Source organism: Ciconia boyciana, chromosome 13 (assembly GCF_034638445.1).
Source record: "Ciconia boyciana chromosome 13, ASM3463844v1, whole genome shotgun sequence".
Classification (NCBI taxonomy): Eukaryota; Metazoa; Chordata; class Aves; order Ciconiiformes; family Ciconiidae; genus Ciconia; species Ciconia boyciana.
The window spans coordinates 19,718,239-19,745,251 of record NC_132946.1 but is presented as its reverse complement, the minus strand read 5'-3'; the positions used below and the strand labels follow the sequence as shown (position 1 = coordinate 19,745,251).

Below are 27,013 nucleotides of genomic sequence, written 5' to 3'. Positions count from 1 at the left end.
CTTTCAGCACTTCTCAACCCCTATCTTGGTAGGGGTTCCATTGACCATGAGGTCAAATATGGCCAGGTTCTGTCCTAAATAGGAATGTTCACCAACACCCAGTCTCACCTAATCATCTCTGTCCACCTGACAGCCTCCTGGAGCTCCATCAACCTCTCTTTGTATTGATTGCGTTCCATCAGAACCCGGGCCATTTCCACACGGGTGAAGCGGCGGCGCTGAGCTATGGGAATGTTGTCCTGCAGGGGGGAGGAGCACTGCTTCAGCCAACAAAAGATGGAAGGGGATTGATGTTAGTACAGGGCAATTCAGGAGACAGAAAGACATATTTGTTAGCTCTCCTCCTGTTCTGTTTGATGACCCCCTGATTCCCCTGTATGAGGTGCTAATTCTATTCAAGTGAGCTCCAAACTATAGCCCATGGACCTCTGGGGTGTTCTGCAAACCCATGGAAATTAGAATTAGAACCACCACCAAATTAAAAACCCCATGCAGGGACTATTTCCAGCAAGGTGCTTTGATAGTCTGCAAGGAATTATGAGAATTGACAGTGGTCCATTGGTCCAGAAGTTTGGAAACCAAAGTTTTAGTTCATTAGCAAATCCAGTCACAAGCAGCAGGGAGCAGCACGTAATGCCATCCGTCCCCTCAAGAGGACTAGGAAGGAGGTGTTCTGTTAGTACACAGTAATAAAGGTGTAGGGCACAAGAAACTAAAGAAAGGCATTTTCCTCTTTGGTGACACAACTTGGCCTTCCAATGAGGGTACAAGGGGCTTTGGGTTAGTAGGCAAAAGCAATGAGTTTCTCTTTGTCTCTTTTGAGGAGTGGAAAATGAGAACAACATGACTAAGTGGCGGAAAATATCTGCCCAAAAATAAATCATAAGGATTCTGGGAACTCATTACTAGGAAGTGCCACTGGGTTGTGCCTAGACTGTGGCAATTCCCAAGCTCAGCCTGGCTGGTGAGTACCGCTGAGAGCTGGAATAGCACAAATTAACCAAGTCCCTCTCCAGCCTCCCCAGACTTGGAATAAACCTGTATGAGCAGTCAAAACAAGAAGTGTATAAATGAAAAGGAATTTTACAAACTTTTTTTTTTAATTTAAAAAACCCAGACCTCCTGTCAGTTCAGATTAAAAGAAATCTAGTCCTCTTCAGCATTTCACAAGCACAACTTGAAAATTTTCCTATCTACCTAAATTCTCAACAGACCAAGTTCACCTCAGTTAAGTCAAGAGAATTAGGCTAGAATTGAACCTACTCCAATACCTTTTACAAAGTAAGAACACAGTGATATTGAAAAGAAGTGTATCTAATTCCCTGTCCCAGCAGAGTGACATTTACAAGGAAAATCTCTGTCACCGCTTGGGTTTGCCTTTTTTTTTTGGCTACAGTTGGTCTTTGTTGAAAAGCCTCTACCTCAGCCAAAACTTTGAAGAGCTGTCACAGAAGAACAGCCCATGAGCCTTCTCTGCCTGCACCCTGTAACAGGCAGTGCTGGCTTATGTAAAAGAAAAAGAAAAACAATGCCACAAGACTGAGATTACAGGACTAATAGAAGAAGGCAGTTACTGCTGCAAAGCTGTCTGTATAACCTGGAATTCACTGCACAATGTCCTCATGGCTTACAGCTTCACTGCCAATGTAGAGACAAGCTCTTCTGGAGAAGCCTGACTATCAAAAGACCCCAAGAGAAACCACAGTGTACACTGGACTGTAATTCAAAATTAGGGAGAACCAGATAAAATGGGAAGGTGCTGAGCAGGGCACCACTCTAGCACCGTTCTGCAGAAACCACATTGTGCATTGTATTGCCACTGTGTCGGCTGCTCTTCTTTGCCAAACTATGGTTTGAAAGTCATATGAAGAGGTAATCTCATGGCATCTGTCTATTAGCATTGTTCATCAGCAACAATGTTCACCAGCTTTGCCCTCATCGTTAACGAAGGCAGATCAATCTGCATCTCAGGACTCACATATATGAAGTAATATAGAGAAAGTATATAAACCCCCTTTCCCCGCAGGCATTTTAGTAATGTAATATACCAATTCTGTACAGAGATAGCTGCTTACATCCTCCACCTCCTCTTTGGGTTCTCGTCGGGCAACAATCGCTTCAGATTTCACTCTAGGAAACAGGAAAAAAGGCATCAAACCAGCAAATGATACCCTGGCTGGCCCTGAGGACTTCTGGGAGGAGAACCATCTATGGGAAGGTTTGACTGCATGAATCACAAGGAAATGTTTTCAAACTGCAAGCTAAGTGTACAAATTATGAGATGCTTCTCTGATATTTTTCTCTCTCTCTTGCAGCATGTTACTCTGAAGAGCTTCACCAACATCACCCCATTTCTTTGGAACCTTTGATGTAAGCACCAAAATACTGACCACTGGAACAGTCCACCCAATTTCTATTTCAGAGCCATAATCTATGTTCAAATGTTTGATGAGATCTTAACCATGGGAAAACTGAGCCATTATCAGCAGTGAAAATGCTGGCTTAAGTTCTTCTTCTGGGCTGCTTCTGTTTTCAGTGCAGTGAAAAAAGCCTCTAACGTGAAGGACAGTTTGCCATAATGGTAAAGAAGAGAATACCAAATTTGTGCTAACAAAATACTTAAAGTATTTATCCAAGTGCTTTTAATTTCTTTAAACTCCATACCGAGGTGCAGCCATGCAGTCCCATTTGAACTACAAGCACTTCTATTAATAGCAAAGACACTGTGGAAAAAAAATGCTGTCTCCACCTCCTAAAAAGGCACACTTGCCAGTTAAAAGTCCATGTCCCTACTGCATAATATATTAAATGTATTATGTGTATTATGAAAGACTCAAAAAGGCATTTTAAAAAATCAGACCTACTTCCACTGCTTGTGATACTACTTTCATTTCAGACATTTTGAACAACAAAGAGACCAGTCTGTGCTGCTCTTGGTGATTTTGTGCTCAGACTACAGAGGCAACCTTCCAGATTCCAGCTGCAAAGTAAACACTGTCCTCTGAATTGAGATACCACAGTGCTAGTCAAAATGTAATTATGTTGCTTTGAGCCCCGTGGGGCATCTTTACTTTTAAGGATGTGAAATCATCACAGGCTTTGCTAGGCATTCAGGCTTCAGTTTCTCTAGTTTGAGCAGAAAATAAGAAGTGGGAACTCTCCAAATGCTACCTGCATAGGAATTTAAAATCTCTTCTGCCTCTTCTCATTCTTAACATGAACAATGAAACAATTAACAATACTGGCATTTAAATATTGTTTGTGGGAATCTGTATTAGCTCTTTCATTAAATGTATGGGCATTCAGTCCTCTCAGAGCTGTCTTGGCTGCTGTGAGGATCAAGCTCTTGACAGTTTCCTTCAGAACTATTGGTTTTGAAATCCCCCCCCATCCCCCCCTTTTTTTTTTAATTGCAAATTGAAACTCTGAACACTTCACTCCAGGGAGCCTGGATTTGCAGTTGCTGCTGCAGAATTCTAGTCCTCGGGAGGAAAATTCTGCGGGTTTTCTAAGGTTCAATAACCCATTTCAAACCAATAAAAACAATGTAACACTAGAAGTATCTCAACCACCTACCATCAGGCTCTGATGTGCTCTGTAAGTGTACCTTTGAACCTTGAAGTGCTCTGTAAGGTACCTTTGAATTCCAATGCTAACCTCCATGAGGGAAACAGAGTAAAACAGAGGAGGTGGGTTTATCACTCATGTCCTCCCAGCTCCCTGGGGCAGGGTGTGAATCACTCACCTTTTCAGCTCCTCCTCCAGCTCCTTGACTCTGATTTCCATTTTGGCTTTGGCCTGCTTTGTTGCTTCAAGCTCTCCCTTCAGCACTTCTTGCTCTCCAGACAGCTGGTCCACCTTGGCAATCAAATCATTCTTCACAACGTTCAAAGCATTTCTTAAAGGTGTGAAAGGGACAATAAGCAAAAATGCCCAAAACCAGCAGCTGTCCATAAGAGAGACCTGAAACTAAAGTTACAGGCACTACAAGGAGAGTTGAAATTAGTGTATTTAAACAATTCAATCCAGCTATAACTCATGAAAAGTAGATTTTGGCAAGAAGAAGCTGCAGAACACCACAGAAATCACCATAATTGGTCAGGATGAGGTCTGTTCAATCCTGTATCCTGACTGACAGACCAACATCTCCTTAAGAAAGAAGATGGCAGAATACTGCAGAAAGCAGGTGTAGGGCAACCTATCATCTGCATGAGGTTCAAATCTATTTTTAACAGAATGAAGATCTGAAACACGTCTTTCAGAACTGCTGTTATCTGTAATCATGGATAATTGTGGATGATCGTGATATAAATGTTTCCAATCAGCTCCAAAATATCTTAAAATCTTTAAAATCAGCAGCTTCCTGTCATAGTAAGTTCTGCAACTCTCCCCTGGAAGTACTTTGCCTTCCTCTTCCTGGCTGCTTAGCTTTAGTATCTCATTTGCCATGCCTTTCTCAAAAAGTAAGTCCATTATATTGTCTGCTTCTCCTTTATCAACTATTAAATCTTTGAAAACTCTTCTCAATAGTAAGAAAATTTTCTTTCCAAATAGCAAACCTTGCAAATAAAAACTTATACAGCAATATCCTCACAGAGGCTCAGACCCACATCTAGATTCCCACTAAAGTTAATTAAAAGCTTGCCATTGATTTCAGTTGGGATCAGACCCTCCCAGCACATGCCCAGAGACTTCACCCAAGTGCCTGCAGAAAGGAAACAGTTAGGAAAGTCGCTCAGAAGAGCAATTCCTCTTCTACAATTGAATGAACAACAAGTATTCAAGAGAACCTGTTAGATAAATAAGCAAGCTCCTGTGAGGCAGGAGTTCTGGCCAAGACCTACTTCAAGATGACATCTCATTTATAACTAGGCAGGCAGTTCAGATCACGCAACAGTTCCTTACTTGGTCTCCAGTAGCTGTGAGTTCTCCAACAGCAGATTCCCCACTTCTTTTCCCATTCCTGAAAAGAAAGGCCAGGCAGTTTTCACCTGCTCTCCTAGAAATAGGAAGCTTGTGTGGCACTGCCTGACTCATGCTTGAGGAATAGAAATCACTTTTGTTAGGCTTCCCTAGGCTTCTGTGTCCTACCGTGGAGAGTGGAGTGCCTCTTGCTGAAAGACCATGCAGCACAAGCAAAGACACCCATGTGTCCTTCTGTAAACAGCCCAAATGCAGACCTAGCTTCTTACCCCAACTTTGACATACTCCCTTGAGAGGGACAGAGAGGAGAGCTTCACTAACACCAGTCAGGGGAAGTCAAGTCAGTAACTCCTGGTTCACCCATGAGCTATTGCAACCATTTTTTATCATCACTCATACAGAAAGAAGGTAGAAGTTCATGGGATTTTCACAGAGGACAGCAGAACACTGTCCAAATTGCTGGCCAGATCCACACATCAGTGATTTTTTTTCTTTCTTAGTGTAAGCCAATTTTTCTGTTTCTCAGTACAGATTTGGGATCATGGTTGTGACCAGTTTCATGCACCTTTCAGGCCTCCCATTATCAGCCTTCCACCAGAACAATTTTAACAGGACTTTAGATTGTCCACTGCTCTATCTACCTTTAATAGTTTTCCCACAGATGTTTAAAATCTGACGTCTCAGTCCCATCACTTAAGACCCACACTCAAGAAAACATCTGTACCAGACACACTGCACTTGCACTTGGTCATCAACTTACGACGACTGCAATATGCAGATTGGGTTGCAATCACTTCAAAAAATCTGGGGCTAAGAGTGAAGGTTGAATTCAGTATTTCATAAAACCAAACAGAAAGCAATTTAGGGACCAAAAGCACATCTGGATTGTTTCCTACTGCCAGGGACTTGCTGGCTCCCAGGATCAGATTCTGTCCTACAGTGGGGAACAAAGGCCACCTCAGAGCTAAAGGCAAAGAGACCTCTCCCTGTTGGGGGACAGTGCTGAGGGTTGCAGCTCATTTCTCACCACAGGTCCCAGAGCATGAAGAAGTCTCACAACCATCAGTGTTTGTGCTGAAGTGCTCCTTGTGCTGCCCTCTGAACTACCTCTTCCTTTACAGCAAAGACATCAACAGTTTTCATGATCTGTTATTTGCTGATTAATTAATATTTGCAATAAAATAAAAACAACACAAACTTGAAGTAAGTGGAAGTTAGAGAAACATGGTAGCATACAAGAAGTGAGAACACATCACAACACTCCAACATACAGATCCTCTTCCCACAGTTAAATGGGATGAATTTATGATGGCAAAAGCAAATTCCCAGCAAGAATGAGTAAGAAGCAGCATTTTCAAATAACTTCTGAAAAATTAGTAGACAAATAATTAATCACTTTGATGTTTCAGGCAATGTGTTCTTTGGATGCTGTGTCAAAGAATACTGCAAACAGCAAAGAAGTGAGAGACACTAACTGTGGTGTAAACTGAAGTGTATTTTTGGTTTGGTAAGGTGAATCACCTATAGCCCTTTCTTTTGTGGCATGCTGTATGTTGATTGGAAGACCAAGAAGTCATCTGTTTATTAAATGATTTTCTTGTTCCTTTTTATTGATTCTACAAATGATCAAAAAAATATTTAACCAGTAAGACATTAAAATGGCACAAGGACATTACAGGTGCTGAGGGACATCAAGGGAAAGAGTTTGTCCCCAGTTTTTTGGGGCTAAATCTTTTTCCTTCCTATTCTTGAGTCATCTATCCCTCTCTGCAGCTGTTTTGGGGAAAGAAAGGAACTCTGGTGAAGAGGGTGAGCTATCATGCCAGAACTAAAAGCCATACAGCATCCCAACCATCAGTATCCTCACCACAGCTTCTACCTTGCGTGTGAGACAGTCACAGCCCAATGCTTTAACCAGTGAGAGGTCTGAAGGGCCAGTCTTGCAATAAAGAAATGGATGAAGCCATCCCAGAGTCATACAATTGACACTATGAGATAACCTTATGCAGGCTGTAATGGGAAAGCCCTGCTCATGGGGAAAGAAAAACACTGTGAGTGACTAAAAGGAGATCTCTTCACCCCTTTGTGGTGTGGAGCAAAGGGAAGAGAGGTCTGGACAGAGCCCTAACAGAGCCCATCCTACACTGTCCACCTCCCATAGCCAGGCAAATAGTGTGAAGCATCAAAGTGGATAATCAACTACAAGAAACAGAGGAGAATCTGCAAACCACCACTACTGACCAGCTGCGTCCTGCTTCTTGGAGAGGTGATACCACAATCACAAAAAAACCAAACCAAGGGAATGCAAGACATATGGAGGGATGTTGAATGAATGGAAGAAATTTAGAAAAAAATGCACATTAAAAAAAAAGAAAAAAGAAAGAAAAAAAAAAAAAAGAAAAAAGGCCTTCGCCTTACCAAAGAAATCATCCCGTACTATGAGAGCCATCCCATACGAGAAAGGGAACAGAAAGAGATGGGGACAAAAGGGGAAGAAAGGAAGAGAAAAAAAGCAGCCATTAAGTACCAGTCTGTAAATAGCAAACAGAGCAGCTCATCAGCATGTGTACATCTTGTGTGTGGTGCCAGTATATGTGATGCTCAGTAGTAACTAATCTACACCTTGTTCTGCTGCAGCCTGGTCTAACCGCGATTTACACCTGAGATGTCAGGACAAGCTCAAGATGAGCTCATCTGTTTCTTCCATCTTCGTCATTTCCCCTGGACTACACGTCTTTGGGTTTCCCATCCCTACAACAAAGGTAGTTCAACAGACATTATGAATAGGGTGAGGGAGGGACAGAGGCAGGTGGAAAAACAAAAAGGGGGGCGGATATCAAAGCTCTCGTCTGGCATTTTTGCACAGGCCCAAATCTATCTCTGCACTGTGACAAACTCCAGCTCAGCTTCAGCGGGAGGTTTTCGCGGTCCTTTCTCAGAAAAAGTGGCTTATAGTAAAAACAGTTTGAACTAAAGGAAAGGATTATGCCATCCCTTTCTTTTATAACCTCACAGAGCCAACACCAAGAGGCGCTGGGCAAAGGAACGTGACAGAGCTCAACACCGCACAGCATTACGCTATCACGCTGCTTAAGTCACCTGCCTTTACTATAGGGAAAAATTAACCCAATTTGCCCTGAAATCAAGAGAGATCCCCTTGACTTCATCTGAAATTGCATCAGGGCCCAAATGCACTTTATGGAAAGGTGCAAACCTTCTGACGACAGCGTGTGGCCCTAAGGCAGTGAGTCTCCTTTACCAAAACAAAAGACAGAGCTATCACTTAAACTCCTGCCAGAAAGGCAAAGCTTCAACAAAAGACAGAGGCTTTGCCACTCTAATCCATCAAGAAAGTGTCTTTAATATCACTACAGCTATTCCAGAAGAGGGCCAGTATGCATCAACTAACCCACAGCAGCCATCATGCACACAGAGGGATTCCTCACAGCGTGGTTCGCTGAGAGGAGCGTGGGAACCTAACTCAGTCCTGTGCCCACCCGAGCTCTGCTCCAAGCACAGCACCCGTCCTGACAGAAAAAAAAGCACTTTGAGACACAAGACCTTGAGTGACAGGCCAGTGTAACACAGTGGAGCAAACCTGCAGAAAGCCACACAAGAAAAGCTTCTTGAAACACAGCAGGCGTGTAAGCACAGAGAGGGCATGCCCTGCTGCCCAGGGACCCACCGGTGCAAGGCAGTCAAGCGAGGCGAAGGTGGGAGAAGTCTGCAAAGCCAACCGTGTTTGGACAAGAGCAGGGGAGTATCACACGTGTATACCACGTCATTCGACCTCAACAAGGAAAAAAGAAACAACAAAGGAAACTGAGCAGAGGAGATACACACCTGAGAACTCCCCTATGGGCCATGTCCAGCGAAGCACAGAGACAAGGGAAAAAAGGAAGTGAAAAAAGGATCAATCAGTGACTGAAACCAACAAAAGAAAAACTTTGTTCAAAAAAAATTAACAATGATTCAGCCATTTCAATGTCAAAAGGCATGAAATAGTAAGGACAGGACCTGCCATGACTGTAGATGGCATGACTCTACATACAGGACATAAAAAAATCAAGGGAAGGTAACCTGTGGTACAACTGCAACCACATGCCTCAGCTACCCCCCACTCTTCCAGACATGAATGTCAGGCAGTTGCATCTTCCCGGACTGGATAAACCTTTATTTTCTCTTTATTTAGTCATGTACCACTAAACGAAGAACAGCTAGTTCCCACTACGTTCTCATTTCCCCTCCCCTTGTGATTTTAGCAACTAGATCTTCTGATAATAAATGTGCTCTTCAATGATACTTTAGCTTGCAAAAGATAATTAGTTGCATTGAAAAACTTTTTTTTTCTTTTTTACAGTGCAGTGCTGGGACTTAGTTTGATAATCCCATTTTGAATCCCATTTCTGTACAAAAAACTATACATAAACTTACCGCTAATATGGCTGAATTTCTGTCTTCACCACAAAACCCCTGTTATTTTAAGTGAGGTTTTAATTTCCAAAGCAAACACAATTGGGCACCCTAAAACTGAACGGAAGGACCTGCCCACAGTGCACAACCAAACTGCTAGTGCTCCTTCACGTCCAGAAACTCTTGGGATAGCAAAGAGCAGGAAGAGGGAGATGGGAGAAGGGGGAGCCTGCCCAGGATCGGGAGGTAAGAACCTGCAATTAACAAGTGAATACGCAGGAAAACAGCCAACTAGTGTTCCTAAGGCTGTAGTGAGAAAGAAGGGAATTTGGTCTACAATTACCACTAGTAAATAATTGTTCTCATTCCACATTTTTCTCCAGAATACTTCCTACACAAACTCATGCATGTAAAGCAGTATTAGAGGCAGGAGGGGAAACCCATATATTTTATTTATTATTTTATATTCAAAAATTGCAATGAAGAGTGCCAATTTTGTACCAAGAGATGCTGGCCGCTTTGCAGATATCCAGAAAGAATGAGTGAGATTTTCCATTCAAGAAACAGACTTGCCTGCCAGCTACTGCTCAAGGGTAATTTCTTCGAAAATAGAAGGTAAGATCCTTCTATTTTAAAGTCCTCTTTAATGAGATTTCTCTTTAAGAAACTGAGCCCAAAAGGAGAGAATATTCTTTGAAGATTGATTGCCAAGTTTTGAGAGAGACTAGAGGAAATATCCAAATTTCACTTAGGTGGGGTAAACTTCATTTGATTTACAGGGAGAAGTGAGCTCCAAATATGACCCAGAGAGCACTCTTTTGGCTTGTGGATGTTGTTTCTTACGTCACGCCCATAAAGCACAACTTCCTCTGTGGCTCTTCAGACTTAAAGGTACAGCAGGAAGAGAGAACAATTTATCTAACAGAAAAGGCAAAATTTTGAATAATGTTGACAGATTTGTCAGTACTAAGATCTAGCCTTTTGCTTCCACCTTTACCAGACTTTCTTAGTGCTTTCTACTGAGCAAAGCCAAAACCAAAAAAAGTACTAATCTCATTTCTTGGTCAGAGACATGACCTCTAAGATCTCTGTCTTCCTCCCTTTGTACAATCCTGGCAACATGTGTGTTCATTTTAAAGAACACTTTTATGTAGACAGAGTCAGTAGCCAGAACTGAACAAAAAGATTGATTAGATTAACATTTCTCACAGGAAACTCACAGAATGACCTAATTTCATCACAGCCCATCTTCCAGGTTTAAAAAGGAACCAGGAGAAGCCTTCCTATTCTGCTACCCTGCCGTGGGATCACGTGCAAGAGTTTTGCTGCTCTGCTCAAACCAGAAAATTGTCCCAGCACAGAAATGTACTCTCTAAAAGCCACACTATGTGGTCTTCATAAGCCACACTTACACAGGCACTGTTCAACGAAGTCTCTGTACATTTTTATTACAAGTGGTAACTGTCAAACAACAGATGTCTCACAACCCAAAATCAAGCGCTGGTCTTTGGGTAGCCTTATTACTGGAAGAGGTGAAGCACCTTTGACTTTAACTGAAACTGCGATGACCAACCTTGCAAGGTTTGGGCAACTAAAATCTTTGACCCTTTGAAAACAACAGTTTGCATTTCTCACTGATCACTGGGCCAGACTACAGGGTAATCCAAAGGGGATTCCCAGAAAGCAGGCTTCCAGAAGTGCGAAACAGGTTGTCTAAAGCAGTTCATACACCAAGCAAATCATTTTCCTGAACAGTAACTCTTAGAAGCTGACAATCCCTGATGCCCCAGCCATTTTGGGGAGAGAAGGAAAGCAGCAGTTGGCACAATGATTAGGGGAGGATAGCCATATAATCAACCATACACCTTCCTAGATAAGGAAGCACCTAAGGACCAAGATAAATTAGATGGGCAATGGCAAGATTGTCAGTGTTTTTAATGCTTTGATTCTAACTAGAAAGAGAGTTCCCAATAATGTGTGGGGGCTGGCTAACCAAAATTCATTCCACAGCAGGTAGATAAAGCTTTAACCGTCACATAAAGTTCCTACTGTCATCTTCACTTTAAGCACGAGTCCCAGCCCTTCTGCAATGACTGCTGCTAACATCCAGGTGATTCTCAAACCTGGAAATCTTGCTTTTCTTTCTAAATTCTTAATTTTGTAAGTATCTGCACACATTGGCTCCATTTGCAGGCAGAGAAAGCCTGTGCTTTCATCTTGACTCTTCTGTAGATTTTTTTCTTCTGGCAATCTTGAGTTGGAGGTGAAACAATAAATGTTTTAACGCTTCAGGCAATGGTCATCAATCCATGCATGAGAGCTCTCTTGCATGTTGCAGGGCTAGCACCATGCTTCTTAAAAAAATCCCCTATCCATATCAAAAAGGTATTGCAAGGGTTCTGATGATAGTCTGGAACATGTTCTTACATTCCAGGCACACTATTGCCTATAATAGTAACGATTTCACAGATTTTTTTCTTTGATAAAGCAAGAAGTATTGCATTAACCTCCTTTCCAGTCTTCAGTCCACGTCTTCATAGTTAAGCCTTAGGTGAATAGGGTAAAATCTATCCTCTCTGCAGAAACATACCCTTTTAGAGGGTCCTGATACAAGACACGTATTCAAAGGTGATACAAGTATCTTCCTAATTTAATTTCTGCAAAGGTGAGCTGCTGCAAATCTGTGACATAATTCAGCTCATCCTGTCCTGGACATATACACAGAACAAAACTTACAAGATTATCCATAAGCAGCTCTTACATCAGTAATCACCAGAAAGGAAATGTACACTTTCAGATCACATCTCTTGCTACTAAATGCATAAAAGGCATATTGTTGGAGTCCTCATGTCTCCTAAGGCTCCTTAAATCAAACAGAAGTAAAGTAAAATGGAAAGTGAGCTACACAGTAATAAACTTTGTCAGCTGCCCGTGTTGTCTGGGTATTCAACGATCACTCATATTGTCCTGATTCAGGAAAACAGTCAGCAGGACTTAAGAACATGCTTGAATTCTGTCATGAATTAAAGTCTACAAACTCAAGAGCCCAACACCAAAAAGTATGGCAAGGGCTCAGACTGCTACCTGAGGCAAAGCTGCTTCTCTGACTGCTTCAAAGCCCTGGTTAGGAATACGGAATATAACCAGAATATAATGGAATATAACTTCAGGTATTACAAGCTCCTTCAAAATCAGCCTGAAAGTGAATTACTACATTTCTTAGACTGACTATAAAAGGGTAAAAAATGCAATACAGGCCATAATATTTCCTTATCATTTAAACGTCACTTAACAAAAGGAGTTACTGTCTTGGAAATTTCAAACAAACTCTTTATTCCAAGTGAAATTGCTAGCATGTAAAATTACAGGGGGGGGGAATTTGGGGGAGGAAGCAGAAGGAGCAAATTTTGTCTTCAAACTGTTTGTGTGGGAGAATCCTATAGAAAAATAACTTATGCACATAAAGACAACCCAAATAAAAGTTATCCAACAGTTTAAATTATTTTCTAAGTAAACATTACTATACTGCAGGTACATAACATCTCAATTTCCATGCCATTTTTTTAAAAGCTAAACATCCAAGATCTGGGGAAAAAAAAAAGAGAATGTAAGCGCTTCTAGACGCTTAATATACTTGTTACTGTATCAGAGAAAACACAATGGTTCTAAACAAGCTTTTACCTAGGAGATCTGCTCCTTCATCAACATCTCCGATAACCTCAGACCCTGCTGTGGAAAGTTCATGATACAAAGAGTCTGTGTTGATGCCAAACGCTTTGTTCACAATCCCCTGTGTTGGGCTGTTGTTGAAAGAAAAAAAAAACAAGGACTCTTGTTACTTGGCAATATTTAAGCTAGAACATTTCTCTCCAAAATACTGAGCATCCCAGACCATTGCGATCAAAACCCTGAGAGCACATTCCATCTATTCGCCATGGGCTGATTCAGGGAACATATTGAGTAAAGAAAAAAGCACGTTTTATTCCCCATATCAAGGACAAGTACCTATCATGCACAACCTCAAAGCTCGCCCAGCTGACTTCCTTTTAAATAATAATAGTTAATGACTATTCAATACTTGATAGAAAAATTTCAGCTCGCAGCAGCTCTCAGCTCTGACTTTTCAGACTCTGCAAGGATTCCCACACTCCTACCAATTTAGATAGCAACCTTAGATAGCAGTAAGATGAGATAAGGGCTCAAATGTTGAAAACAGTTATGGTCTTTTTTCTTCGCCAACCAGTAACTGAAATCAGCCTGAAGGGTTAGTTTCTTCTTTGGGTGAGCCTATGCGCCAAAATGCTTCTTCACATGTCAGCAAAATATATTTCATTAAAGGTAAATCAAAGTTAATGTTTTCAAATCATATCATATGGGAGCACATTTCCACCTCTTAGTGTCTCTGGTACCATTAAGAATCTTCTTGCATTTCTTGACAGTCTCATGGCTCAAACAGAAAATAGCTGTTACAGATGTTGAGGGTGAAGCAACCTCTGTGATTGTCATTGCCTACTCTAAAAAATGGTCTTAATGTGGGTATAAACACTTTTAAGTGCCCTGCTCTGTATGAGGGGAATCAGCCAGCATGAAGAGAGTCTGTGCAATTTTTCCAGCAGTCTAACAGAAAGGTCAGTACCACTGGAGATTATCTCAAGTTGTGTGGCTTTGTTCTTAGATAAATCAAGTGATAAAGTGATAAAGGTGATATCACTTTATCAGGTGATAAAGCCTGGAGGTTACAAATGGGGTGTGGTAGCTGTCTCTGATATTGCAGAGTTACAGCACACTGCAGAGAAAAGGAAAAAAAATAGTGGTTTTTTTTCACAGGTTACAGAAAAATTACAGCTACCCAGACATCAGAGAGCACTGAGGAGTTATAAATGGGTGCATTAACTGCACCAGAATTAATCAGTTCATGCAGTCTAATGGACAGCACAAGTGACAAGAAGCAACGAGCACTCAGCGTCTGACCGGAAGACCCAATTCAGCTTGAACCTACCTCTTCAGCACTCAACTTTCAGAAGCTGTATAGATCTCAAAAGCAATCTGCTTTTAAAGCAGCAAGCACACTGTTCAGCAGCTCCAGAGTTAGCTTGTGTCTCCTGCAGCTTTCAGTCTCACTACCTGGATCAGAGATCACTGCCTGTTCCCAGTGCAGCAATCCTCTCCGTTCCCTTCTTTTCCTTGGGTTTGACCAATTTTTGATCTGATCTCATCAGTCACTTTGGTCTTCCCCACATAGAGCTGTTTTGGCTACCTAGATTCCTCCTGCATCTGATCCTAAAAATTGTCCATGCATCCTACATATTCTGAGGGGAGCTTAATTGTATGTAGTTTCACAGCTGACAAATGCATCTCTTATTGCTGCTCATACCCTTCTCAATGAGGGTGCTCAACAGGGGGAATCCAGTCCAGATTTGGACTGTGACAAAATCCTGCCTTAACTTTGTCAGGGTATTATCTTCTGCATACCTGTAAGAGCTAGGGGGTTATTTTTGCTGGTGTAGTGCCAAGTTACCCACTGGATGAGGGTAAAAATCCATGAATCCTGTAAAATTAACCACCAGACCTTAGTAAAAATGAATCAAGGTACCTAGACTAATAATTCTAGATCAATACATGCCTCACAGAAATATGGTGCCAAAATTAATAGCCTTTAGGGAGCCTCCTATTTAGAACAAAACGGGTGATGGATAGGAACCAGAGCAGCAGAGTAGTTCAGTAAAAGTCTGCTAATTCAGAGGACTCTGTGAAGGTCCTGAGTGCACTGATGGGTCAAAATTGCTCTGACCAGCCTCACCTGTGACCCACACCCACCTACCAAAGGGTCCAAGGGCTCCCTTTAACCTCAGGTCTGTGCCTTCAGTCCTTCTCCGAGCTACACTGTAGGCGTACCTGTCTTCAGCCGTATTTCCTACTGCTTATGGGTAGCACCGGGACCTAATTCATCCCCTTGTCTTGTCTGGGGCTGCTGATGGAGCTCGTTATCAGTGCTCTGCCCTCTCTGCTCAGGACTTGCAGGACTGGGATCGCTGGGGTTACTCCTGCTTGTCCTCACTCATGGAGCATCCCTGCTCCTGCTCTTCAAACACTTGAAAAAATTAAAACTGAAAAAAGCTTGAGGTTTTAAAACTAAATTCAGAACTGATCTCTTATTAGACAAATGCACCTTTTCCATCTTCCTGAGAGCTTAAGCCCATGTCCCCTTTGCCTGTCTTAAACCTTTTGTTGCTCCATCTCTCTGTCCTCCCTGATCCAGCACGGCAAACAAGCCCAGTTCTGGGTCAGCTGGACAGATCCTTCTGCAGATTACCAGCAGACATTTGCCTTCTCTGCAGAAGTCAAAGGAAGTCAGGACCCCTTATATTCGCACTAGGCAGAATATATGGACTTTCTCAAACAGCTGCATCTTGAACTCAGTGTGAGCCACAGCATCCATTCCTCACTCCTCATAAAACCAAGCAAAAGAGCACACAGTGAAGTCACAAACAATACCTGCTACCAGTGCGTTCCAGGCGGGGGTCTTGACACATATCCAGCTCTGGAGTAGAGTCTATGATGTCCTGAACATCGGACCACTCATCACTGCTGCCCATTCCTAGGTAGGACAATACACATGATCTATAGGATCAGGACTTTCACAGGATGGTGTTCCCCGAAAGGAATTTTGCAGCTTTGAATACCGAGGTTTCAAAACTTCATGGTGTTGTGTTCAGTCTTAAAATAGGAACAGAAAGTGGCTGATCATCTGGAGTCACAAATGCACCAGTGCTGCGAAGGTGCCCTCACAATTCCAGAGTAGGAAGACCATAAGCATCCCCTCCCTGCCACCACACCAGAGTGTCACCAAGGTCACTGGCCCGAATCCTCATTAAAATGTGATAACCAGAAATACTTCATCCATTAAAATAAATTCCAAATAAACTTTTTATCTCTCAGTAAAAACTCTTCAATCACCATGCAGCTTTAGCTGCGATCAAAGACACAGTGACTTTCTGTATAGCTTCACAGAGATTACTGTAGTCATGAATTGGCATTATTTAGTGTTAATAGAAATATTTTTTCAATACAAACTCTCAAGTTTACAATTGGTTTAGATACCCATTACAGGGAAATTTCACTTAAAAACTGATACATGGAATCTCTGGTTTCTGTATAATCTACAGCCTGAAGTAAGTATTTAAAGAATAAGGAACTTCCTCCTCTTGTCAAGTCACATTTATTGGATACCAAACTGTTCAAAAGCTCAGACTTGCACCTATTCTAAACAAACAATATGAACACAGTGTCTGTTCACACAATAAATTCTTGAAGGACTGAAGACCTAATCTGTAAACTGTATTAGTCCCTCAACGGTGTTAGATGTGAAATTTTTGACCTTTCCAAATGGCCTCAGTAGCCAAATATACAAAGCCCATGACAACTTGAGTGTTGGTTTTATTCTTTTAGGCTGGCATTGTGCACCAGCTGGCAACAAATGCCACGTTTGAAGACAAAGCATGATGTGTATCTGTTGCCAAAGTAGGCATCCATACACCAGTGGTTCTCAAGCTCACAGAAACAGAGGCTTCCTTTTCTTTATTTTTTCAAGCTGGGAAGCTTTTCTGCAAATACCTTTGAGTACCTTTTTTTGGTAGTTCAACTCTAAGGCATTTGCATCACTGACAGACATTTTAATTACAGATGCATAAAGTACATGATTAAAATTCAAGTATCTGTGTTTCTCCACAGCATGGAGATCTGATTTTGCATTATGTGTGAGAAATAGCTGAAAGGTTGAATATGCAGAGCACATAGGAAAGATACAACTATCTGCCTTGAGCAGATTCCACAATATGATACTTCCACCAAGAAGAAAGAAGCTTTCACATGCACAATGACTTCAGAGTTGCACACATATAGAAGAGGGCAGACTTTGACCCAAGAAAGCTATTGATCGTAAATAAGCTTGTAAAGCAGCAACTGTAAAAATAAGGGGAAGTATTTACAGGGCATTCGAACTACTGACATACGTGCTCAATTTCTCTGATACCAACGCTTATACTGACTTGCCTTGGCCAGGATCACCAAACAGATCACAATTTAACAGTTAGCTATGCAGAAGCCATATGCTTTTATGGAGAACCATACTAGTTTCTGGCAGATTGACATCTGTGACCCTGTGACCCCCTCAGCTGCTAATATAAATACAGAATGGGACTCAGTCACAACAATTCTCATTCAAATGCTATAACAAAAGATGTTACATGTTGTTTTATAGTCTTAATTTGTTAGGAACCAGCTTGTGAATGTTAGCAGAGGAATTTCCTCTGTATTACTTAGGAAAAAAGATGATCACCTGGTTCAGATGCTAACCTCTGAGACCTACGCTCATCCCTGTGCTCCTGCACAGACTTTCCTCACGACCTTTAGCTAGTTTTACAGTCCTTTTGTATATAAGTTCGTGACCTATAAAACAGACCACTTCTCATTTCTGAAGGCTGCTGCAAGTCTGCATACAATACAGGCTGGGAGTTGCTCAGATACTACATTGGCACAGCTATATTAAAAAGCACAGAAAGGGGCTTTTATCATGTTATTACACCATTTTCTTTATTTAAACACCCTGGTGCTAAAGGCTTAGGTGATGGCTTTCCTGACACGAAATCATGAATTCAAATTACTAATGGACTCTGGGAAGTGGAGAGAAAACAACTGTAACTTCCAAAGATTTGGGGGGGGGTTCTTATATGATAAATAGACTAAAAGAAATCAGCTTATTTATCTGAGAAAAACGGCTGGATATAATTGCTATTTTTAAACACATCAAGGTGTGGGATAAACACACAGAAGGGAAAATAATTATTTAACCTGACTGACAAATTTGGCATATGAACAACTGGATATAAAATACTTACAAATAAATCTGGAGAGAAAACTAAATGGAAGCTTTTAACTATCATACTGATGAGATCCAGAAACAGCTTTCCAAAAGCTCAGTTAGACTAAGATGGGACTTGACTGTTCATGAAAGAGGTTCTATGACATGGATGAATGCAACTGCAGGGGACTGAACTCAATAACCTGTTCCCATCCTGTACGTTTGTGAAACTATTCATATTACTGACATTTTGAAAATTTGCTACCCGGAAAACCACTAACATCCAATCAGCCCTGTCTCACTCACGTATCTTTCTAAGTAAAGCTACCTCAAATTCTATACTTATGAAGCTGATTACCCCTCAGTCTCCCAGCCTCTTCCTCTAACAGAAGGACACAAGCACTGAGTCAATTACTTTAACGACCAAATACCCAAGCTCCAGCTTCCATACCTATGCTGACATTCCTCATCTCCTGCGTGACCTGGACTTCCATGTTCCGGCTGTTCCGCTTTTCTCGTGCCCTCTTATTGCTCTTGGTTGTGCCATTGTATTCGCTGATGGGCTGGACGCTCTCATTCAAGGGTGTGACGGCAGCAGAGGGCACAGATGACGTGGGAGTGTTGGACTTGGTTCCAGTGGTGCTCGGTGTGGCAGCTGCTGAGGACTGCCCAGATTCGGACATTTCATCTTGGGGGCACTAGGGCAATTCCAGGGTGGGGGAAGAACAGAAAGCGAAAAGCACAGCTATACATTTCAATTAATCTCCCACTTGTTGGTGTATGGCTGCCTTAAAGAATTATCAAGAATGAGTCTTGCTCGCTGTACCAGCTACATGTCCAGCGCTGGCTGGTAACACTAGGCACTGCAACCACAATGAAGCAGTGAGTTCTCATGCTGAACTCAGCAAGCAAATCCTACCTGTGAAAGGACTGATACCCTTCCTCCTCTACCACTAAACATTGTTCTTCACAAGTCACATCAGTATGTGATCTCTTCATCATGCATCTCAGGAAAGGTGGCCTCATCATAAGTGAAAAGCAGCTGCAGCTCACACTGACTATAGTGGAAGCTGAAGGGCTTTGGCACTTGTGGTAAGCCAGGCCAGCATTTCCCAAGACTGGAAGGCAACATCGATATTGCTTGGGAAGGATCTGAAGTGGCCTCTTAGAGGTCTTGGATGATGTCATTACTGTAAGCCGTCAACACAACCTGGATGAGGGAACAGCAAACTGGTTTTGACACTAAACTACAAAAGCAAAGTGGATACCAAGCTAGGATGGTCTGATTTTGCTAGCGAAGGAGACCTATGTCCCCATACCACCCTATGCAGAAGCTAGCCAGGCATGGGTCCAGCTTGACAACACAGCAGAAACAGGTGTGGTCTCCCCACTTCCAAATGACAGGATGACAAGACCCAGGAATTCAAAAATCAAAAGCTGACAAGTTAACATAGATGGATTCCCAGTGTGAAATGCGCACACATGGCTCTCAGTTTTACAGACATTACAGCCCCATTTCTTGTAATACCACCTCTTGAAAAACATGGGAGGCTTTCAAGGATTTGTCAGGATTTTATACTGTGACACTTGTTTGTCAATTAAAACAGCATTGCTTCACAGTCAGCCAAGTAACGTCTTGACCAATGCTGTGATCACTCCCAGACCCAAATGAGATCTCCCCATTCTTCACAGCAGCCCACTCTAATTACTGCCTGCAGGGAGATGACAAAATTAATATTGAGAGTTATATGTGATAATGAGTTGCAACTGGGTGCAGTGACATTCAGCATCTGCACATCCAGACCCAGCTTTAATCTTTACTGCTTGTCTCTCCCCTCCTGTGCAAGTACTAGAAAGATCCTGATTCTGCTCAGAGGCTGCTCTGAGCCTCCCAACCCTGGAGCTGTGACGCTGTTTCACTTCACTAATTTGGAAGTCTCGGTCTCTTGTTCTAATAATAACTTTACAACATGACAAAAAAATGCAAAATGGCATGAGACAAAAGACTGAAAAAAATGGTGACTTAACCCTTTGCAGCCATATTTTTTTTAAAATCTGGAATCTTATTAAGATCTTCCTTTAATTAGACTGGCCTCTATATGCTTAAAATAGCCTGCTGTACATTGCACTGTGGAAGTCAAAGGTTTTACATTGCGTCGGAGCATTTATATTGGAAATGTAAGAATTTTTAAAACTGCTTCACCATTAAATACGATCCACATTTTGTATATAGTTTGTGCATTGTCAGTCCAAACAGCACCCACATTCCCACATGGACATTCAAATAAATCATCTCCCTGCACATTTGCTGATTTTAGCATCAAGACTGAGATGAGGACTTTTCACTTAAGCTGCTACATGTGAAAACCACACTTCCTACTTCTATTTCATATTCCTGTTTCAGGAGCTACTTTCCTAATATATAACGAAAAAAAAAAATCAAACCAGGTTTTTGAGAACAAATATGATTCAGTAAACCTTGTACTACTTCAACTGCAGTTTGCCTGCTGTGCTTTCTAAAGTACAAAGGGACAAAGAGTATCAAGTGTAAAGTGCAACCATAAAACCTCTTTCCCTAAACAAAACTTCTGTTGGATGAAAGGATTCAGAGATGTTCTTGTACCCACTGTCAGTCTACGAGCATAACCAAAGTCCATGAGCACCTTAGCACTGTAAAAGAGACACCCAGGTGGGTCCATGTGTCATTCCTTGTTCTTAGGAACTAGATATCATTCAGAAAGCCTGTAATCATCAGTGTCTATAGGGCGGTATTTGTATCAGAGATACCCTGTAACTTCTTGTTTATTGATATAATCTGCCCGTCACTCAGAACACACCAGTGAGTAATTACCCTGGTCTTTCACTTACTCTTTGGTTATACATCCCAGTTTTATATTTACCTAGAAAACGTACTTTATCAACCTACCAGCCTGCGCTGGAGAAATTCCTCCCAAATGTAAATACTACTAAGGCGCTCCTCTTCACAGTCCCGAAGCTCTATTAATCTTTGCTGGTATCTTCCTTCTATTGTCCTGAGTGCTTCGTTAATGCTAAATATTCCACTATGTGTATTGGCTCTCCTCTACAGCGTAGGAGGCATTCTCCATAACCCATAGCTCACCCAAAGAATACTCTCCACAACCACCACTTACCTACAGCCATACCTGTCAACCTCCTAAACATCAAATGTGTAGTAGTGACCTCCAAAATGCATTGCAAAGGCCCAACATTCATAGCAGTCATATGTCACCATGAGAAGCCACAATTGTATGGTTATAACACTGAAAGCATAGTACATAAAAACAAAAATGTTAAGGACTTTCATCTCCAAAACATTATATAAAATAAATGTACAACTGAATGTAAAAATAAAATAATGACAGCAACTAAAACAGAAAATACTAATAATAAGTACACAAGGACACTTAAAATATAACTACAGTATGGCCCCATGAAGAAGGAAAACTAGTCAAAAGAGTTAGGATATACATACTGGGAAGGTGAGTCATGTGTGTGCAGCTGATGTCAGTGAAATATCAGAGCTGCTGAAGAAGAGGCAAGGAGTGCATGAGCAGTACTGCTGAGATTTCAATCATGCAAAATATTTAAGAAATAGCATTCCAGTCAGAAAGTGTGCAAGAAGCTTGCATGAGGTAAAATCTCCATTCCAAACTGCAAATCTACTAAGTCAGTCAATCACATCCTTTAATTATTCATAGGTTTGCTCCATACTCTTAGGAAATCCTCCGTAACACACTACCCCATCCAAGTCTTCCACAGCCCAAGCTCTCTAACTCCACCCTACCAGCTAGCCTCCTTAAACCCGGCATCCCACTTCTGAGTTTCCCTAATGAGCACCAACACAAATTCCAACACTACCTGTCAGACACATTTGGAGTAGCACACTCCTACTTCCGCACAAAGCTTTCTTGTAACCAGAAATGGATTTTTTTTTTTTTTGCCTGACATCACCACCACCAAATCACTAAGAGATCCAGTCAGTAACCCTCCATTATCTGAACTTGGACATCAAAGCTTCCAATTTATCTGGGTTCCTGTTGCATTCTCCTGCAATGCAGATGCTGGGTTATCGGTGAGATCCACTCAACTTCTTTCAGAAGTTCTGCAATGCTACCACTTAAAGAATAACGCCTTAGCAAGTCTGTGGAATATGGATCTAACCCCAACGTCCTCACAACTCTTCTCTAAAAACTAACCCCTGCTGCAAACACCTGATTGCTAGAGAGCTCAAGGGCATGTTCAGGCCATAGTGTGCAGCACTGCCTGGAGATCCCAAGGAATAAACTGGTTCCCAAATCAGAAGCGGATTGGTCTCGGAGCATTCTGGTTGCTGTCTGTGTCCTTGCAGCAGTGTTACGTTGGCACAGCACTAGTCTGAAGAAACATATTCATGCTCTATCTTCATTTCCACCATCCTTAATTACATTATTGCACTGTGACATTGCTATTCTCTAATTCCAGGCAAAGGTCTCCAGAAATGACGGTAGCACCTGACTGGCATTCTGCAAGTTGCTACATTTCCCAAACTTCCGTGCCTCTAACACTACAGCAAGGATTGGGTTCCAAGAACATTCTCCATCCTATCCAAACATCTTGCTTTTGGATTTCCAACTTCCATGATGGCAGAGGACTGACAAAGTGCTAAGGTTTGTGCTGTGCTAGGCCTGGCTACTTTACAAAGGTAGTGTTAAAAAAAGGGAAGTTGCTGCTTTGTTTTCTGTATAAATTTTGAATTTGTCTAAATTTCTTGTGCGATGCATCAAGGAGGCCACTCCTGCAGAGTCCCTCAGGCCAAAGTACCATTAATGTAATCTGGAGATATGCAGAATGGGTATAACAATAATTTGGGTTTCTTCTTTGTTTTTTTTTTCCTCCTCTTTGCCTTTACTGCCTCAATGTATTTTACAGGATTAGTGATTTACAACTTGTCAAAAGAAGACTAGATGTGACATATAAAACACCTGATGTTCTACAAATTCCAGGCAGAGAGAAAGTAAATTCTATCAGACACTTTTAAAGCAGACCAGAAGCTCTGTGAGATACTGGTGGACACACTGTAAGCCGTGCTGGATAGATGTACTGCTGGCTCTCAGGCCTGTCACCAGGCATTTGTGGAACATCATTCAAAGAGAGGAATTTGGTGGGATCCTGAGCACAAAGACTTTGAGCAGTCTAGAGATACAGCTCATGGGAAATGTGGGTCACCATGTGTAGTCTAAACTGTAAACAATTGCAGTGAGCTGTCAGCTAAGAGTACAACATCTGAGTCTTTAGGCTCAGACCAGTCTCCAAATGGCAGAGCGGAGCACCACAAGCAACAGGCAGAACCATGCAGCTGCTTCAGCACAGTTGCAATGCTGTGAGGTTTTTGGCAAGCCTTAGTGCAAAAGGCAGCGCATTGAAGGTGACAAGTGTATTGAAGGTAGACAATGCAAGTCTAGAGCAATGACTAGATATATGAGGAACTGAAGATCTTTAAGCACAGTGCAAGACTTGGGCATCCAGAGAGCATTAGGAGCCCTTTTTACTGAAGACAGGAAGGCCAGAACACCGATCAGTCAAAAAGGACAAACACTGGAGAGCAAGCGCAACCCAATGCCTGGTCCCAGCTGAGGTGCAAAAGCACTGCTCTTACCAAGGGGGAGAGAGGGGACAGGTTCCACCATTTCCTCTCCCAAATAAGCTATAAAAAAGTGAAGGATTTACCTTCCCTAAATCCCTAACTGCCTCCCCACACATTCCTTTCAACTTGGGGCCAGCCAAGTAAAGGAGGAGCTATCTCAAATCCCTCCCGCACCATATGCCAGATCTGCAAAAGAATATCCTCCCACCTACAGCACAGCTACCAAGGGAGCAGACACACAGCAGGGAGAGGCTGCAAAGGGTTATGGACACAGACTAGTCTCCATCTTAATGAAAATGTGGGATGCTATTGACAGTGGGAGGGTGGGAAACCCTTGCTCCGTGATGGTCTATAAAACCTTGTAGCTGGAGTTGGACTGCAGCTGGCCGAGGTCACTCAGGTGCCAGTGGTCCAGTGTTGGGACGATCTTGGCCCCTATCTGCCCACGTACCATGCCATCCGCGAGGGGGAAGACATTCAGAGAGTTAGGACGTTCCTTCCTGCTAAACAGAGAAACAGAGAGAGAGGGGAAACCAATGTTAGCCGCTTACAAGGTTCTTATAGAAAAGAAACAGCACACTAGCTTATGTGAAATATTAGTCACTAGAAACGGCATTACACTCCTTCCCCTCATGTAGCAGGTGTATGAACTCTCAACTCCCACACTTCCATGGTGTGTCTACTCAGACCCATGATGTCTACTGCTAGAGCCATACATCTTCCTGGGGAGACTCTAAGAGGGAGGGGTTCAAGTGACCACAACAGGCACGACTGACTTCTCCATCAGTATGAAACATTTTGGGGGAATGCAAAAGTGCAGGGAATCATCAGCCAATTAAAGTTGGTGTATCTTCTGAGAAACAAAGGTACTGTGGGAAAACATGCCACAGCAAACAAATCTCGCAGCAAAACAAAAAAGCTTCCATAGATCCTAGAGATGTCATCACTGGATCAGGAAAGAGGCTTTTAAGTAAAAGTTATCTACACAGCACTTCTGTACATTCCACCCCAAATCTGGTTAGCTCCAACAGCAGAAATCAGAGGTTTCTGGATCACTTCCAATATTAAGCAAGAAAAATAATACTTGTACTCTCTGATCCCCTCTCCATATACATATTACAATGCACTCAAAAATCAGAAATTAAACAAAGGTATAAATGAATGCATCATTCATATTGCCAGATGTCTGTAATTAGTTTTCTTCATCCTCTTCTTTCTGGCAATTGCAGGTGACTAGCTAGCTGCAGGTTTGATTCTGAATATAAAAGCTGGCACAGATTTTGAGACCAAGTTCCAGTGGGAGAAAATCTAGAGCGAGCAGTGGAGGTGGAAAAGGCTGCAGCAGCATGCCGAAACCGGCAACTGGTTTCGCGCCAGAGAAGCAGGCCTGCAGGGACAGAGCACACATCCATTTAGGAGATATCCCCAGCAGCCTCCACTAGCTGGACTCCAGTGGCCCTGCAGAGATGAACTAAGCTGATCCTCTGTGTGACATGCACCCACAAAGGGGTTCAATGATGGTACTTCACCTACTCCTGTATGGGGCTTCCGCTTATTGGTGTGGGGTGATGAAATCTGCCCTTCTGTACTCCAGTATTAATAACAGTAGATCTTCATGTGCCTTTCTTTAATGATCATCAGCACTGGTCTGATGACCAGGCTAGGCAACCATCACAATCACCTCACCTGTGACCGTGGGCAAAACGACTGCAGCAGGACCTAAGGCCTCCTGGGACATATGCAAACACACTAACAGAGGAGATGGTGCATGAACCAGCTCATTTATGACCAAAGGAGGTGGAGTGTCTAGCAGAAGAGACAATGTTTGTGGAGAAAACCAAGATGCCCAACCTTCCCATTCTCAGCACTGCCTGGCCAACACAGTGTGCCACACCGCTGTGTCACTGTCGCTCATGCTGAGGAATAATCGCTTGCTGTGGCCTATCTTGGACAGGCAGAAGGGACAGAAAGGTGTTTCCAGTGTGGCCCAGCAAGGAGATTGGGGATGCACTTTTCCTAAGAATCTGCATTAAAATCCTCTCCTGAAGATCCTAAAGACTCATACATGGAAGTTTCATAGACAAACCCTCTTACACAGGTAGCATGTAACTGGATTTTAGAGGAACACAGATCATTGACACAACCTAATTAACCTTACTTTCTTTTATAGAGAAGATGTAATCATCTTTCAACAGATTCAAAACCAGATTCATATATGATAGGGATGATCAGTTTCCTTGTAGCCTTTCCATTCAAAAGGCATCTTGGTGCTTGTTACTTTTAAATATTAACAATCGCTGAAGATTTATAGAAAACATTCCACTGCTGTTTGTCTAAATACCGATTTACAACCTCTATCCTTCCATTTACACCTGCTCCTAATAGATCATGATGCCAAAGTACCTTTACCTCTGTCTGTCTTCCTGCATTTACCTCTCTTTATCCTACTGCTATCATTCCAAGACCCTGAAAGTTTCTAACAAACAGCCATGTTTTAAGTTTCTAAATAACGTACTAGGGAAATTTTTCCCCTAATACGAAATCTTCACCCTGGCATTGTACTGAGCTAAGTGCCACAAAAAGTATAGTCAGTTACGTATAAGAGATTATGAAGAGATTCAAAACTAGACATTAGAACTTTATGCCACAAAGACAGAAAATTCCTAGTTTTACAGTTAAAGAAATAACTCAAGGGTCCCAAAGAGTCTCCTGCAAAAGAATGATTCTTTTCAGGGAGAAAAAAAAAATTAGGCCATTTTTTGAGCCGCTTTAACCATTAGTTTCATATCTTTCCTCTTCTTCAGGTCAGAATGATGGTCTTAAGGGAGTCATGCTTCACAGGTGTATGTAGCTGGAGAAAATTTCCTATAACTGCAAAACATTCCTTGCAAAACAAGTGGTGCAGTCAGAATATCTAACAACATGCTATAATATAAACGCTTTTGTGACTATGCTGGGATGGCCTGATGTAACTCACTGGTGGCACTGAGAAATATAAGCCATCCCAAACGTATGCTGAGAAAGACATTAAATTATACGTCCTCTTTAGGTAATCTCTATCAGATTTCTTTTGGGAACCCATAGCTTATTTCTGCGTTCATATACAAACACATTCGCATTTAACATGCAGGGAGACACAGCACCCCATTGAATGTACATGGAACATATGAACT

General features: G+C 42.1%; 1 protein-coding gene across 9 annotated transcripts in view; it reads right to left on the bottom strand.

Moving 5' to 3' along the window:
• Nucleotides 1–27,013, bottom strand: part of MAPK8IP3 (mitogen-activated protein kinase 8 interacting protein 3) — a 78,556-nt gene that overhangs the window by 20,327 nt on the left and 31,216 nt on the right. For 2 of the 9 annotated variants that reach the window (XM_072877724.1, XM_072877730.1), the window contains exons 6-13: nt 24,292–24,343; nt 18,648–18,894; nt 15,832–15,934; nt 13,018–13,136; nt 4,906–4,963; nt 3,746–3,898; nt 2,076–2,130; nt 109–239 (exon numbers count right to left, since the gene is read on the bottom strand). In XM_072877724.1, the coding sequence (XP_072733825.1) occupies nt 109–239; nt 2,076–2,130; nt 3,746–3,898; nt 4,906–4,963; nt 13,018–13,136; nt 15,832–15,934; nt 18,648–18,894; nt 24,292–24,343 (918 nt within the window). The other 7 variants (XM_072877722.1, XM_072877723.1, XM_072877729.1 and 4 more) reach the window with 7 other exon arrangements.